Source organism: Phaenicophaeus curvirostris, chromosome 3 (assembly GCF_032191515.1).
Source record: "Phaenicophaeus curvirostris isolate KB17595 chromosome 3, BPBGC_Pcur_1.0, whole genome shotgun sequence".
Classification (NCBI taxonomy): Eukaryota; Metazoa; Chordata; class Aves; order Cuculiformes; family Cuculidae; genus Phaenicophaeus; species Phaenicophaeus curvirostris.
In genome coordinates, this window is record NC_091394.1 from 66,147,734 (window position 1) to 66,165,128 (window position 17,395).

Here is a 17,395-nt window from a genome sequence, read left to right on the forward strand (position 1 = left end):
TGTTCAAAGTACTCATCTGCAGCCAACAATCCAAATAGAAAGTGATTATTTTGAAAAGCAATCAGAAGTAAGTTAAGGACTTTTCAGATGTATTGAGGAAGAAGGTAATAATATCATAAATTAAGGATTTTAACCACAAACCAGTGAAGAAGCTTGGAGTTAAACTTCTACTGTCAGCATCGCAGATGTAGACAAAATGGGGAGTCATAGGTATGAAGTCCTAAATTCTCTACATTTGGATTTATTTTATGTACTGTTAACTGGATATGAGAGTTGGTGCCTACTAAATGTAGTTGCAAAGGATGTCAAGACAAATGAAGTAAATTGTCACAAAACTGTAGTGAATAACACTGTTGTGTAGCTCTACTTCTTTTTCTCTCCTTTTAATCTTCATTTTGGATTAGTGTATGTAAGAGCATAGGAGGTCAGCTCTGAATGGCATTAATAAAGGCATCAAAACCCATAAGCATCTAGAACTGAATTTGCTGAAAAGAATTTTAAATCAGAGAATCATAGAATAGTTTGGGTTGGAAGGGACCTTAAAGATCATCTAATTCCAAGCCCGCTGCCATGAGCAGGGACACCTCCCCCTAGATCAGGCTGCCCAAGACCCCATCCAAGACCCCCTGGCCTTGAACACTTCCAGGGATGGGGCATCCACAACTTCCCTGGGAAACGTATGACAGAGCCTCACCACCCTCATTGTGAAGAAGTTGCTCCTAATGCCTAGTCTAAATCTTCCCCTCTCCAATTTATAGGCATTCACCCTAGTCCTATCACTACAGGCTTTGTAATCAGTCCCTCCCCAGCTTTCCTGTAGCCCCTTCCAGGTACTTTAAGGTCGCTATGAGGTCTCCTCCGAGCCTTCCCTTTTCCAGGCTGAATAAGCCCAACTCTCTCAGCCTGTCCTTGTATGTGAGGTGCTCCAGCCCTCAGATCATCCTTGTAGCCCTCCTTGGACCCATTCCAACAGCTCCATATCTTTTTACGTTGAGGATTCCAGAACTTGACACAGTACTCCAGGTGAGGTCTCACAGGAGAGGAATCGAGGGGCAGAATCACCTCCCTCAACCTGCTGGCCACGCTGCTTTTGATGCAGCCCAGGATACGGTTGACCTTCTGGGCTGCTAGCGCACATTGTCGGTTCATATTGAGCTTTTCATCAATCAGCAATCAAACCGCATTTTTCTACTTTGCCTTCTCATCAATCAAACCACCAATGTTTGAAGTTATTTTGATTTAAGGATGATTTGACCAGACACAAAGGTGAAGGTTGTAAACTTTGTAATCATGGACATAAGTGATGCAGGCAGAACTTTTTGTTCCCAATTTCCTACTAGTCATCCAGATACTTTTTAAGATAGTTTCACTATTTTTTAAAGCACTGGAATAGTCTGGGCTTGTGCAGCAAAAAGAACAGGAGGGGATGAAGTTTCCCCATGTACCTGTCTGTCTAAGCCACCAGGGGGGACTCCTTCCTCGGTTATGTCATTCACTGCAGCAAGGGTCTGGGGGAGAACACCTGTTCTTGAACCAGGTCTAGAAAGTCCTGAAATTCGGCACAGATTTATTTGTTTATGTTACAAGAGCTTTTATATAAAATTGTATAAACCTGCAGTGCTTTTTTCAGTCTGCCTGTGATTACGTCGGGCACTCGACACACTGTGCAGCAAAGTATGAGTCTGGCCGTAGAGGTACAAAAATGAGGTTGTTGTCTGTGTCAATAGGGCACGGTCAGTGCTGTCTCATGCCTGCTTCAAACTGACCTGTGACTTTTGCCACATCTATTGGACTGACAAAAGGCTTATCTTAGAGCCCAGCTTTGCTTCTCACTGGTTAGACTCAGATGACATCAGTGGCCATGGCTTTGTGGCTGAAACGAACCTTGTTTTGACTGTACATGAACAAGGTAGCTCTTCCTTAGCAGCTGCTTCATCACACCGTAGTGGCTGTCTCGTTACTCCATTTCTTTTTTTTTCAAGTATTACAGCCTTCCCAATTTATTTCAACTTTGCTACAGATTTTATTATTCTTAAGCAAAATTTGGCCATTTTGAGACAGAGCTGTATTACTGCTGTAATCACAAAGGATTTATATGTTTTATAGCATCCTATTAAACAACAACAAAAATCTGTGTGTGATGTCTGTGCTCTGGAGATCTGTCTGAAAAGTTGTATAATTTTGAATTCCCACTTTACCAGTTCATTTCAGCCTCGAACTCTGTCAGGCTTGTGGGACTTGGGGTCTATAGAAAGATTTGGAAATACTGAAGAGAATTCTCTGACCATGTTAGTTTGCAAATTTTTATTGTATTTTGTGAATTATTACATATATTAGCTCATTAGTTGGTACTTTTTGGTACTTTTAACTGAATTCTCACCTTCCTTAACTAGTCTGTGAATTCCCCCATCTTTTGGGCACAATCAGTCATGTTTTTGTGCATGTTGCTATTCCTAAATTATCTTTTGTGTTACATGTTTGGACTTCAGTAAAACAATTGCTTTTTTTTAATTTTTTTGCTACTTTGCCTTCATAATATGTAAAACATTATCCTGGTGTGTACATGATTTATAAGACTAAAAACTTTCAAACACTGTGATAAGGATTGGGGAGTGTCAAAACAATTGTTTGTTACATTTGTTGTAAGTATTTTTTTTATAGTTGCCTGCTTAACACAAAACCAATTACCTATCTATTGTATATACTGCACTCTTTTTTGGTGAAAAATACAATTGCTGATCTAAGAGGAGCCTGCAGACATACATGCAAATCAAGTAGGTAACTCGTGATAGATATTCTTCCATAAATTCAATAAGTTTCCATGTTTTATTCTATTCAGAAAAAAAAGTAATTGTGTTTGCTGTCAGTTAGATGGTGATTGCGCTTTTCTGAATGATGAATTAGCCTTTTTTTGTTCTGTTTAAGAAGTTGGGACTAGCAATATTGCTGGGTTTGTGCAGTAAAAGCTGACCCAGTTTAGTCCACGGAACTGATATAACAGGTATAGGCAAAATGTTATTCTTTGCACAGACAGAAATAATGGAGTGTATCTAATACCAGGTTAAACTCTGGCTCCTAACCTGTCTTCAGTTGTGACAGATAGATTCTGTGTTCTTACAGAAACATCTCAGTCAAAATTTGACAGCTTTTGTTATTAATTATCTCATGTTTCATGTGTGCCTGGATCCACGCTGGTGTCCTGCGCTGGCTCAGGAGTCAGGGGTTGGTCTCCGTGCTCTTGGGCAAATTGTGCAGTGCAGCTTCTCCAGCAGACACTGCAGGGAAGAGCATTGGAGAAGTTCACAGTGGGAGGCTGGGAGGCAGACGTGGGACTCATCAGTTGTAACTTTGTGGATTTTTAAGATTGATTTCATTCAGAAGTCTAACTACAATAGATATGGCTTTGCATATAGTGGCTGACATCATGCAGAACATCAGTGGTTCTACTCAATAACATGTCGGATGGTTGCCTTCAGCTCTGATACTTACCTCCATGTGGAAATACATCATCTACTTACTCTCCTCCAGAGTGTTGGTGTGTCCCTAAAGCACAGTGAGCTTTGTAAAAGATTCATTCTGAAAACTTCTGAGAGTGATTAACTACCATATAAATAAAACAGTCGATTTGTTTTTCATCAGGTGTGGATTTTTTGCTCCTTTGCTATGTACAGGAAACTCTGTAAGTGTTTGAAATTATGCCTTAATGAATGTTAGGTCTGATAAGTCAACCAAACTAGCCCTTTACATGCTTCTGGTAACCACAATTTTACTTCTTCTCACTTCCTCATTTCGCAGCATTTTCTCTTTCATTTTTTGCTTGTGACTTGAGCTGCATTCTCTGAGGAAAATGTAACAAAGAAGGGAGAAATTATTTTTCTTCACAAAATTTATTGTGATGATAACTGATAGTGCTGCAGTAGGATTAATTAAGATTGCAAAGAATTTGACAAAATAACTGAATATTCCCTGAAGGCTCGTGACTGAGAATGACTGTGCTGAATTTTTGTTCCTCTTTCCCCAAAACGAGATTTTAGTCTGTTGAATACAGAGCAAAATAAGTAAACATGTTTGGATTTTTTTTTTTCATTTTATTCACCCCTGGAGTCAGTGAATTTCTTTGTATGTCTTCAGATCTAGAAATGTCGTATACCTTTTGTGGTAAGTAAAAAATAATTTATTTTTTCTTACTGGCATTTGCACAATAATTACGCTAGTCTAAAGAAATGGGAACTTTCAAGATTGTTTTGTTTGATGAATACAGAAAAATAAAGAGAGGTTAAGCTGAAATATATTTCTGTTATTAATTACCCTATTGTCAGAATCGTACTGCATAGACTTAAGTATTACCACAATGCTGTTTGCAGCAGGTAAGACAGAAGCTTACTCCCAAGTAAAGCAAGCATGTTTTGATCCAGGAAATATGAGAAGATAAGGGATTTAAACTCATTTTGCAAGTACTGTATACACTACCTCATTGATTTCACCATTATATTACAATGGAAAGCTTTAAGTATATTGGAAAAAAAGAGAGAACGTGATCTTCTGTCAGGCTGGAGCATCAATTAGGCTCTGGCACAAAACAGCATATCCCTTCTCACCCTGTCTGTGCCACAGGTCACTGGATCTGTGTAGTTCCCTGAGATTTTTGGTTGATTCTGCAACAACTTGGCATGTCCCTGATGTTCATGTTGAACAGGCTCATTGTGCATGTGTGGACTCAGGGCCAGAAGATGAGCTTTTGAGGAGATATTTCACAAGAAAAGGCCAATGTCTTTTGAACATGTATATACCAGTCTTTATCATCTGTGAAATAGCTATACAAACAGGAGGTGATATTTAGTTTATTTACTTTGCTTTACATTAATCCTCACATAAAAAATTTAGGAATGGTAAAATTGGTGGTACTTCAGCTATGAAACCAAACTTTTGAGACCACAGTGAGTTTTGTTTGCTCTTTTTCCTGTAGCAATTTCCTGCGCGTAGTTGTATCCAAGATGAGAAGCATTGCTAGTTACCAACAGTCAGACACACCCTTGCTTTAATCCCCGAAACCCAAGACTGAAACCCTTGACTGTAAATCCACCTGACATCCTGTTTGCAGGTTGGGTTAATACAGGGAGCCCACCTTCCTAACTCTGTCTCTAGGGAGGACAGAAACAAGATGAATCGAACAGATTTCTTTCCTAAAATAAAAATAAAAACAAAACCAAAAATGCAAATAAAAATACTGACTGGAAATCCTTCCAAAGACTGTCATTGAATGATTTTTTAAAAATTAAAATGTCAGCTATTGGGCTCTAAATTTGATAGATACACGTTGTATGATTCTTTATCACACTACATCTTACACTGCATTGTACAACGCTAGGTGGGTCATTCACATAGCAAATCTACTCAAAGGCTCATTTACATTATCCTGGAAAATATGCTGATATATTAGAAACATTTTTAGCTGTTGTCAGCAAGTTTATATAGAATCCATGATTTGAATAAATAAGGATATGTTCACCAGAGGACTATGCTGGCTTAATGCTAATTAAAAAGTTCGTGTAATTCAAAAGAAATAAAGGTACTTTTGCCTCTGAGTTTTGCATGCAAAATTTAATCAACCATAATAAATGACTTTTCTTGCTACTTAAAGGAATATTTTATTATTTTTACCTTCTAAGTATATAAATAATTAAAATATACTTTTAAACACATATCTAATATTTACTACAGATATTTATGTTAGACAATTTTTTAGTATAGACCTAGTATTAAATATATTCTAAAATATGTATGTGTTTATTGTAAGCATGTACATATGCATATTTTTATTATTTTCCTGGAGCAGCCTATTCATACTACCAACATCAAATACTTTATTTCCCGTAGATGCTACAGCTTATGCTTTCGCATTTAATCTGACGCCTTGCAGCATTATGAACACATCAGTCTGGAAGACGTCTCTTACCTGGATTCCAAGTGAGTCCCTCTTGACTAGACAATTATATTCTGCAAATGCAAGAAATCGAATACAAGCAAAAATCTGACACTGCATCCTAGATGCCGAATTATTTAGGAGATCAGTTTCTGTAATCAAAAATGGAGTAGATAAACTGTAATGATGAACAGAAATTATGATTTGTGGAAATAAATATGTTTGAATTCTACTTGTTGGAGCAGTTACCAGAGCTCTACATGCTAACTAGCACTGTACATGCTAAGCTGAGATGGTTTAGATGCATATGCATTTTTCTGGAAGAAGCAGATAAGATACTCAGTACACAAGCCTTTATGGCCTGAAGTAAGACTCAAGTCTTTTTAAGGAAAGAGAATATCATTAGACTAAGTATGGCAGGACTTCTGCTAAGGACTTCTGTGCATCTTCCAGAAACTGGAAGTGGTGCTGAATTGTGTACGCAAACCCAACTTCAGTCTTTAAACCCAGCTTTAATCTGACCAGCTGAGTTATTTATGAAATGGCTGTATTGTAAACTTCATCTTCTGAGTAAAAACTCTGCAGATGGACTAAGTTTGCTTCTCTGGAAAGATATCTCTATGGTGACAACCAGCATTCAGGATGGTCTCTTTGCAACACCCACTTAAAAATACAGAGTCCTCTGCTGAGTATTTATTTGGGCTGGCTGTGGAGCTGAGCAAACTCTGTTATCTTTGCTGAAGAAATTAAAATAGATTTTGAAATTGTTCTCTCAAATTTTTTTAAGACCAGTGGTTCTTGTTGAAAACCAGCTTTTTGTTTTTCTGGAAGTAATACTTTGTTAGTTTGGGGGGAATTGTTAAAAAATATTGTATTTCAGAGAAAACTCTTTTATTTACATAACGTGTCTGCATATATGCCTTTCCTCCCCACCAGCCATCATTGTCTTACTTGCAATGTCTTAACTAGGAAGTGACATCACCTTTTTGAAGGTTGTCTTCCAAGTCTGGTATGAAGGTGCCAAAGCATTACACTGGAAAGAAATCCTTTGTAGTGGAGCTGACGATGAATACTCAGTGTGCGGAACCCTGAAAGGAGGTTGGTGTGGAAAATATACAGTGGCATTCCATTACCAGGCAGGTTCCCTCCCATACAGTGCCATATTCTGCCAGCCCTTTTTCACTACTAAGCAGATTTCTTAACAGACTAATTGACCAGCCCATGCAGATAAATTTTTCTCTCCACCATCTAGACCAATTCATTTTGCTTGACAAGCAGCAGACTCCAGAGCAGGCAGTTCTCCCATGCCAGATCCTCGCTAACATAAAGAATTTCCAAATTCTATTCTTTAACATCCTTGTACTTTAGTTTCCATCTCTAGAATTTAGGATTACTAATATCCTTCATCTCATTATGACATTTTTATTGTTAGCATCTCTGAAATGACATGGAAAGACTAGATTTGACTAGACTGTACAGAAAACTTTAGAGGGGCTAGGAACACTGCTAATCCTGAACACTGTTTATTTAGATAAGTGTCCGGGTTGCTTTTTAAAGAGATTCACTACACTCATGTATACTTTTATTATTATTATTACAGAAGGTTTAGTCCTGTTGTAGAGGTAAATTAACATTTACAAGACACAGGCTGAGATCCATAGAATTCAGGCAGGATAACAGACTGAAAACCAGAAAGAGCTGTAAGGAGGTCAAAATACACAAACTATGTTTTCCTTTCTTTAAAAAATAATAGCAGCTGAACTTGTATTACAAGTTAAATCATTCAAGTTATCATAGTAGTATGTGTCTGTAGGAGATGTTGCAGGAACATTGTGGCTAATTTCTATTTTCTAATGTGGCTCAGACAAATAGGCAGAACTCTGGGAGGAGAAACAGGAAAGAGCTCTTTCACTGGAAGGGTAAATGGCATTGGCACTGCTGCTGAGAGTTGTGCCACATTGCTTTGAAGTTATTTATGAAGTTTGATTGAAGGCTTGATGATTAAGTAACCATTTATATTATAATTATCTGTTTTACAGAAACATTTGCAACAGATTTTCGCATTAAAGGTGCAAGAATAAAGTTTCCAAAGGTAATTTTCAGCATTTTATATAGAGAAATAACAATAGTAGAATTACATACTTACTCATATACATTTCCTGAAAAGAGATGCTTGCTCAAACTGTGGAGAACAGTAAAAGAAAATGTCAGAAAACTTTCTCATACTTGATGTGGTGACAGCAGAATGGTAGTATCTCTGAAATGCTAGATGCTCAGGTTATTATTCTTCTATTATTCCTCCTTTGTTTTGTAAAAGACCAAAGATACCAGTTAATATCACCTCAGTATTGTTCCATTTTTGCTGGTAAATTATTGAATTTCCTTTTACATGTCTGAGTAAATCCATCCATATTCTTTCTTTCTGTTTTGCCCTTTACATTCTTTTCTCATTCTGATCTGTTCCTCCCTGCAACACTTTTTGAAGATTTGAAGAGTGATAGCAGTATCTGGCAGTAAAAGCAATGCTCCAGAGTTAAAACAAGAGCAGCACCAGTCCTCAGGTTAGCCCACTCTGATCCAACACCCATCTCATCAGCTGCCTGAGTCTTCCCAAGACCCTTCCCATCACTATTAATCCTCACAAATGTCACAAAGGATCTCCTACTGGTACAAAATCTCAAGCCTCCACTTAAGTCAAAGCTCATGGGCCTCTAACAGTGTTGATCTCCATCCAGCACAGCATCTTTTCTAGCCCCAGAGCTTGTAGTAGACAGGAATGTGTTCTGCCCTTCTATAGACGAAGCATTTATGGCAGACCTTACACTCCTCAATAAGACTCTGCCAGACCAGGGACTAACCCTAATCATAATCTTTGCTGTAAAGCAGAAACTCACTAGCCTCCCAGTCTTTAGATTAGTCCTAAGAGTCCTTCAACTCCCAAGTGCTCGTTTCCAGTTTCCCATATCAGAAGAGGGTGACAGGTGTCAAGGAGGGTAGCATAAGACCTGGGTTCCACAGGGGCCACCAAGCTATCTTCCATCTCGGTGCTTACAACCAAAGTCTGTTTGTGCAATAGGAACAGCCTGTTGCTGTTTCTTAGTGTCCTGGTCATGAGAAGAAAGTTGAGCACAGATATTTTTGAATATAACCATGATAACAGTCCCTGACAGGAATCTCTCAATCCTAACTGAAAGCAGCTTCTTGGACAAAAGCAGGCAACATTATCCACTAATTATTTTTTTATCCCTTACTTGTTTTAGGGTAATTATGACGTTCTTTTAGAAGGATTCTCTGATGATTCTGAGAATAATATGATCATCTGCCTGAATTTCACCATGATAGTAAAACAAGATCCTTTCTGAATGCAACAAATATTTAAATAATTTTGGAATACAGAGGTCACTTCTGCAAACAACTGGAATCTGAGCTGCAAAATAATAAGACCACTAATTTTCCTGAGGTAGAATTCACCATGTGCTGCCTGGAAAGCTACACGATAGATAATCTTATCCATTTATAGCACTGCTGTAATTGGATGCTCAGCCAATGTGCAAAAAATCTCTGGGAAACAGGCATCCTGATTAATTCACAGAATAACCCTGGCAGGATATCAGGCTGAGGACCTGCCAGTGCTGTGCCTCAAGTTATGGAAAAGCCAAGTCCTTCAGACTGCACCAAACTAATACAAGAAGTTCTGAAGTTTTAAAGTGCAAAAATCAGTTGTTCACCAGTACTCAAACCCTGTTGTTTTTTTCTTTTAACAATAAAAGTCATTAGTACAATCAAATTGAGAAATGTTTTTTTATTCTCCTGTTATTTTCTGATTATCTTTAGAGGTTTCCTAATGTTCTGCTCCTTTTGCACTGAGCTGAATGAGAGGAGTAACAATTTGTTATGAGGTACTATCTGACATCCAAAGTGGAACATATTTCCAGTTACAGTGATCCTATACAGCTGCATTTAGCACTCCAGAGCTGTAACCACAACCCCATAGCATTTTTTCAGCTCTTGCTCAGAGTTCAAGGGACAGAAACTACAGAAGCTGTTTCCTTCAGAAGCAGGAGGATGGTTGTTGCCCAACAGGCTGATCTTTTTCTCAGCAAAAGCATGTCTGAAGCTCTTACTGTGACTTCTGCACCTTGGGCAGCCTCATGTTCAGTACTCACTTTCTTGCTTTCTGCGTTTCCACATTTGAGACCTTTGGTAAGAATTTCAAGGAGTACGAAGCTGGTGAGGGCGCTGGAGAACAGGCCTTATGAGGAACAGCTGAGAGAGCTGGGGTTGTTTAGCCTGGAGAAGAGGAGGCTGAGGGGAGACCTCATTGCTCTCTACAACTATCTGAAAGGAGGTTGTAGAGAGGAGGGTGCTGGCGTCTTCTCCCAAGTGACAGGGGTCAGGACGAGAGGGAATGGCCTCAAGCTCCACCAGGGGAGGTTCAGGCTTGACATCAGGAAAAAATTTTTCACGGAAAGGGTCATTGGGAACTGCAACAGGCTGCCCAGGGAGGTGGCCGAGTCACCTTCCCTGGAGGTGTTTAAGGCACAGGAGATGAGGTGCTAAGGGGCATGGTTTAGTATTTGATAGGAATGGTTGGACTTGATGATCCGGTGGGTCTTTTCCAACCTGGTGATTCTATGATTCTATGATTCTGTGTTTTGGTCCTTAGGAAGAGAGCTGGCATCCTTTCAGGTCTCACGGGTACTTTAGTGCTGCTGCTGGTGAAAGACAGTGACTTGTATAGTGTACAAATGCTTCCTGCCTTCAGGCAAGTACCCTGCTTACGATGTTAGGATGCCATGTGCTCTTTTCATCCTCAGTCTCCCTCCAGGGGTTCCTTTGTGAGTTTAGACACTTTTTCTAATGAACAAGCTGGTGTTGAAGGTGTACATTGCGCAGGCTGCCAGCTTATGCTGTGTCTGCCAGATTGCTTCCAAATGCCTGGAAAAAATGAAAACCCAGAACAAATCAACCCTCTTTCAGGATGCTAAATATCAATCATGAAAATTAGCAGAAGTGAAAATTTTAATCTCGCTTTACATATGAAGAGATTTTCAAACTATCAGAAAAACAAACCCTAAAACCTCCCCACCCAAATATGAATGTACTCCATTTAAAAATTGGTTTCAATATAGCTAGTTCAGCAATCTAAAGAAAAATAAAAAGCCAATAAAAATATAAGAAGTAGAAGTGCATTATGGCTAGAGACAAGAAGCCACAAATGCATCCAAGTGGCAATGGTCAAAGCATCTGTGCTTATGTTCAGTCCAGAAACCACTGCAGGAGCAGTCCATGACCAAGTATCACAGCAGCTTCTGCTTCCATTTGAAACAAGTTAGTAGAGTTGCAATCAGTTCCTCTTAATCTGTTTTGCTTGTTTCTAGTACCATTCCTGGTCCAGAGGACAGTCTTATTATGTGATGTTCCTGTGCACCCATTTCACAGTGTCCAGCAACCACACTTTGAAGGCTTAAAACAGTATTTAGTGACAAAATATTCTGAGACTTTTGATGCTCTGAATTATTAGGGTCTTAGAAGAAATGTTTTGTTTATAAAACAGCAGGTAGCACAGGTAGGACAGACTGACAGCTCCTGGAAATCAGGGCCATTCAAATGCTCTATTTGTCATAAGCATGTTACAGAATGTTACAGAAAATTTGTAGTACATGTAAAGGTAGAAATAGAATTTCTGTAACTAAATAGGGACATTTACAGATAAACATATGCATTCACTAGCTTGCATTGCAGACTTTTATAGTGTAGATCTTCAGCTGAAGGGTTATGGTTACACATGCCAGCAGATACGATTGCAAGGCAGAACACAGGAGCCACAACTTTATAAAGCAAAGACCTTTCAAAGGCTTCAGGCTCTCTCGTGCACATGACTGAAGGTTTCCACTTATTGCAGCAGTGGTGGCTGCCATGCCACGTTCCCCCATGAACAAGAGAAGACAGGTTTTTGTAAGGCGTAAGATCATGCAGACAGCTTATCCTGAAATTATCGCAGTACCGTAGGGTGAAGGGCACAGCTGAAGGCAGAGCTCTGCTTTGTGTGCCTTGTTCTCAGGATAGAGATGTTACAAGGCTTTCTTTTCTTGTACTGTTGTCTGGAGTTGCCAACAGTTAGTATTTAACTTTTTCCTTTCTGAACTTTCCTGAGCCCTTACTCAGGGCTCTGCAGCAAAGAGCCCTGAACTTACAAGTGAGTCTATGTAGGATGAAGTGAATTACTGGGACTTGGTAAACACTTATCTGAATGTTTTGTTTTAATTCAATTTATTGGGTCAGTTAACTTTGATGCATTTTTCACTTCTTTATTTCCTGGCTGTATCTAGAGTTTGAATGGAGTGTGAATTCTCTGCAGTAAACCATTCAGTAAGTATTTCTTGCTTAAAATATTCAGTGAGACTTACGCATCCTGAGATACCTGTATTTTACCAGGAGTCCCAGTGAGACAGGCAAACCTCTCTCCCCTACAAACTGAAATAAAACAGGGAAGGCCTTGTGTGTGGCACACTTATCTGAAACTAACATCTAAAACCTTCACAAATGTCTCTTTTTCTCTCCTTCATTGCTGTTGTTTTTAAGCGGCTGTCAGGATTTGCTGCAGATGGGAAAATAGCTTTTCTTCACCCCCTCACCCTCTGTCACCAAATATGTAATTATCAGAAGAAGCAGTTCCTGTAAAATGTGTTTTCCAATAAGAGCACACACTTTTTGAGCCATGTTATTACAGTTTCATTTGATAAAAGCAGTAAAACATGCATAATTTCGAGAGAGAGAAGCCCTACTGACTGCAATAACATATACATTTGCTTGCTGAATTGTAACATCATTTCAGGTAGATACACAAAGAAAATTCCACATAATTCAGGTATTACAATGGCACATCTTGTTTTCAGGGATGTACTGGAAGGCATAAGCAATCCCTCAGTCACCAATTAGCTTAGCTAGTTAAAAGCATGCTTACTCACACTGAACAAATTAACTACATGGTGCCTGCAACGAGAAGGTGTTGAACTTGATGATGCAAGAGATGCATCCAGGTCTGTGTTACAGGCACCAAAAGAGAAACATAGAAGCATTAATCCCTTTTGCGCAATTTTGTTTTCTCAGTGAAAATGTAAGTAATTACCTTTGAAGTGTCAGTGTAGCACATTATGCTGAATAACTTCAGCTGCTTCATTCTGCTTGTGCATTCCTGCCAGCACACCGAGTTCAGGGGCAGCAGATGGAGATGGTGACATTTCTAATGGGAAGAAATGGGAAGGGAGGGCAGCTCGTGCCTGTAGAGCTCAGGGGAGAGAAGACAGGAGAAGGGAAATTTGCGAACTCTCCTTGCTTGCTTTAGAAATGATTGGACTTTGGAAATCCCACAAAACCGTCACTGTGCTTTCATACTTGTCTTGTGGATCCTAGGCACAGGGGCTTTATTGCATGGCTTCTGTAGATGGATATGTCTGTAACATCTTTTCTTTAGGATACATTTTACTACTGGCAAAGAAAAAACTTATATATATATGTATAAAATATATATACAAATATATATGCAGTTTCTCAAAGCTTCTGTCTAAAAAAAAACCCTCTTATTTTTTTAATCTTGAGCTTTAGCTGAAACAGCTGCCTTAGCTAAATGTGTTGAGTTTTTAAATATAAATTTATATGTTAGTACATACTTTGTTACTCATATAACTAAGAAAGCAAAAGCTTCAGTGGCAGACCTGGCTCTTTGCTCACAGGAGGGAATGGTCACTTATTTTGAGCATTAAGGTTACCATCTGCCTGTTTTCCTGCACTGCACAAAACTTACACGTACTACAGAGTAAATGATAAGGGTTTTTTTCAGATTGTAACTTCTGCTAACTGGGCACATCCATTGTGTTTTTTGTTCTCCAAGGTTTGGCATCTATCCTACAGAAGTACCTTCATATTGATTGTGAAGTTGGTTTCTTACATTTATTTTGTTCAGCCATATTAATTTTAGATATTTCACTGTATTACCCATATTTTTTGTACTTTTAATATAGTAGCAGTTTAACAATTTCAATAGTGCAAATTACAAATAAACACTCCACAACTCTGCAATAATTAAAGATAGATACAGAAAAGCAAAATTCTAGCCTTAGTCCTCTCAAAGCTATAGAATAAAAACTATCTGCACTACGCTTATGAGATGCATAAAGGAGGAAATAATAAAACATAATGCATATGAAAGTGAGCTGTTGTTTGCTTTGACCCTGAATTAACTCTGGTTTAGAATGACTTGACTTTATTTCGCATCTGAATATCAGCTGAACAGACTGGTAGTTCTCTTTAATAATCATGCATTGAACGGAAGAAATCTGCCCTATGTTTGCGGACATTGCATGTTGTGGAACTTTCCTTCTATCTATAAGAGTTAAAGATGTTTTAATAGCATAGAGATAGAACAATGAAAATCATTAATGAATAGTTCACGTATGATTGTCAGAAAAATGGACTGTCAGCAGCAATGTGCCTTTCCGGTTCCCCAAGCTACATTCAAATGACTCTGACTGTTGGATAATATAGTTTCTCTAACCTGTAAAACTTCTAGGAATTTTAATATCCTAATTACAGAGCAAATGAGTTCCTTAAAAAAGTAAATAATTTTCGGCTTTTTGTTTTTTTTGACAAATTGGCCTTAATCAAGGATAGACTAAGATGCAATAAAACCGTGATTTGACTGATAAGCTGGGAGTCAAGCTGTGATAGCCATACACATATTAGCATCTATTTGACAATCTGAGTTTTCCTATAGGGTACAGGTGCTCACCCCAGTTCTACATGACTTTATATGCCTTCTTCTGCAACTGATATGGAAAGGGAAACATTAAGACTTTACAAGACTTGAGAAGCAATACGTTGAGGGGAGGAGATCAAACCATACATTTTAATTTTGTAAATAATGATTTCCTTTTAGTACTTTTAGGTTTATAAGAAGGAAATGTTATAACAAATAGAACAAAAATAACACCAATAAATCTCCTCCTTATGCACCTTTAGGTGTATATAGCTAAGATAACCAAAGTGTAAAATGAAATAGAGTGTATGGAATGGAATGAAATGGAATGGAATAGATTATTTCAATTCGAAGGGCCCTACAACAATCATCTAGTCCAACTGTCTGATCAGTTCAGGACTACCAAATGTTAAAGCATATTTAAGTGACTTTCTGGACCTGACACGACGACTTATAATAAGCCTGCTAGAGGTGTTCAGTATCTCCAAATCTTACTGAAGCTAAGAACTGGACATACTCATCAATTTATGAAAGTGTGGAAGAAAATGAGGAAGAAAGCACAGGTGTGTTAAACAGTTACATAAAATATACAATAATATGAAATGTATTTGAAATATTGATAGACACATATTGCAATATCAGTGACTCAGGCACTAATATTAGGTTTATTTGAAAGAGAAGGTTTTCTCCAAATATTCTGTCAATACAACAAGGATGAATAAGACACCATAATTCTATCAGAAGTGCTAAAATACACCATGAGCTAAAGGTATTCAGAAATTACAAATATAATTATCTGGGTTTTTTTAATACTTGGATTGCAGTGGTGCCTTCTGTAAGTAGCTTGTAATCAGGACTGTTGCTTCCCTGCTGGGTACTGTATAAATATTTATGAAATTAGTAAAATAATATTTTAAGGGTTCTTTGAAATCTGAATCATGTCCAGAACCAAAGCACCTACTAAGCAACTAGCCCCGAGAGAGTGATTCAGAAGCCTTTCATTCTGCAGTGTGACTGTCTGACATCTCCAAAGAGCAATACAGAAATCCTACACAATGAGGAGACTGCTTCGGTGTGGTGCAAGATAGCTTACTGCCAACTATGGCAGACAGACTGAATTAATTCTTGTTTTCCACTGTAATTCACATTTCAAAGCATTTACAGCCTGAAAAGCATATAGCATGACACAGTGAGATATGTACTAAATTTAGAGATTTTGTTGAAGGTAGAGCCAAAGGCCAAACTGTGATGGGTCTTGACCATATGCATTGTTTGGGTGTCTAAATTGATGTTACATGGTTTTAACATCAAATTCAGCCATTTTCTGCAATGGTCTCACACTTTTCTAAGGGATATCACATAGACTACAGCTCTGTGAGATATAAGGTGTTAGGCAAACTGAACTATCTTACGTTCCACCATAATGAACTAAGTGGCTGTGTTATTACATTAAAAAGATCCTACCACAACAACATTGATGCCATCTCTAGACCAAATCGCTGACCCTTTCAGTGACTTTTTCCTCTATTTTTAGTCTCGGTCTGGAGGTTAAGACACTAATCTAAGAGTAAAGCAATATGTTTTTAGGATCATTGCCCTAATGTTCACTGTGAGCAGGTGGAACCTTTCGACCTGGTGTTCCTTGATAAGACTGGATGATTTTCCAGTTTCGCAGAGTTCATTTACAGGAAGCACTGTAGACCTGTGGACCTGAGGAAAGAGCAGTGTCATTCTTCAGTAGACTGGGGTGGCACCTTACTCTCTGCAGGGTTATGACTTCACCATGGTATGGGTCTGAAGTAGTCTGGTCTTATAAAATAACCTGCTTTCCCTCAACTCACCATGGTAGGTGTCTCACATGTGCACCGTAACATAAAGAGAATCTAGCAGTTGCGTGGTCACCTCAACTTCCTACATGCTAATTTTTTCTACCAAGAAGAAATAAATATCAAAGGATCAAAACCCCAAGCTGACCGTCATCTTACTAGGCTATCAAATTTTCTGTATTCTTGATCCTAAACCCCTCACATAAAGTTGTGAGTATTCCCATTTTTCTCCTTCTCTTAAAACTGTAAATAGATTTGCACGCTTGAAGTTGAAGTAAAGGCCTCCCCGCTGGGTGAAGGTTTTGCACTTGTCCTGGTGGTGCAATTTATTTACTGCAGAACAGCAAGGGGTTTTGCACACGCCAGGAAATGCTGCTATATAAATGCGCATATGCTAAATAATGTAACTTATCATATCCTGTAGTGTACATTTCTTGAGCTGTCAGGAGAGCATTATACTCTTCAGGAGATCTTGATGCACATAAAGCAAACTGCATGTTGTTGCCTGCATGCTTTGTATTGTTTTCACTCTGTTCATTTCTACTGGGAAAAAAAAAAGTAATATTTGCCTATTTAAATGGGTGAGATAAATGCTAAAATGTTCAAAAAGTAAATGGAATATGCCCTGTTTAGGCTTTAAATTCTTAATTTTTCCAATGTTAGTGTCAACCCTGGAGTAAAAAATGGAGATTGGCTGCAAGTTAGTGCCTCACTTTGTAAAATCAACAACTGATCTCTGAATTACAGTGCTAGGACAGCTTATCTTTCCTGATGATTGACAGGCTATTATCTTGCTGAATAAAAAAGGAGCAATCCAATGCGAAAGGAAGCTCTGTACTTGGAACCAAATACTACACATCCTTAAGCATGACAAAAACTTGTTTAAGT

The 17,395-nt window shown here is 38.4% G+C and overlaps 1 protein-coding gene across 2 annotated transcripts; it reads left to right on the forward strand.

The window, feature by feature from the left end:
- The first annotated feature begins 3,782 nt into the window (after window positions 1–3,782).
- Window positions 3,783–12,946, forward strand: LY96 (lymphocyte antigen 96). 2 transcript variants are annotated; one of them, XM_069854237.1, is made up of 5 exons: window positions 3,783–4,158; window positions 5,878–5,967; window positions 6,893–7,021; window positions 7,963–8,015; window positions 12,258–12,946. In XM_069854237.1, the coding sequence occupies exons 1-5, from the start codon at window positions 4,065–4,067 to the stop codon at window positions 12,285–12,287; spliced, it is 396 nt and encodes a 131-aa protein (XP_069710338.1). In that variant the 5' UTR covers window positions 3,783–4,064; the 3' UTR covers window positions 12,288–12,946. The 2 variants fall into 2 exon arrangements, with proteins under 2 accessions (XP_069710338.1, XP_069710337.1); XM_069854236.1 differs by lacking the exon at window positions 12,258–12,946 and adding an exon at window positions 9,184–9,710 and having other exon boundaries at window positions 3,785–4,158.
- Window positions 12,947–17,395: the final 4,449 nt, after the last annotated feature.

Coding starts and splice junctions, on each gene's coding strand:
- LY96 (XM_069854236.1), top strand. CDS start 4,065: ATGTTTGGATTTTTTTTTTTCATTTTATTCACCCCTGGAGTCAGTGAA. Junction 4,159..5,877: donor AATGTCGTATACCTTTTGTG/GTAAGTAAAAAA, acceptor TATTTCCCGTAG/ATGCTACAGCTTATGCTTTC. Junction 7,022..7,962: donor GTGCGGAACCCTGAAAGGAG/GTTGGTGTGGAA, acceptor TCTGTTTTACAG/AAACATTTGCAACAGATTTT.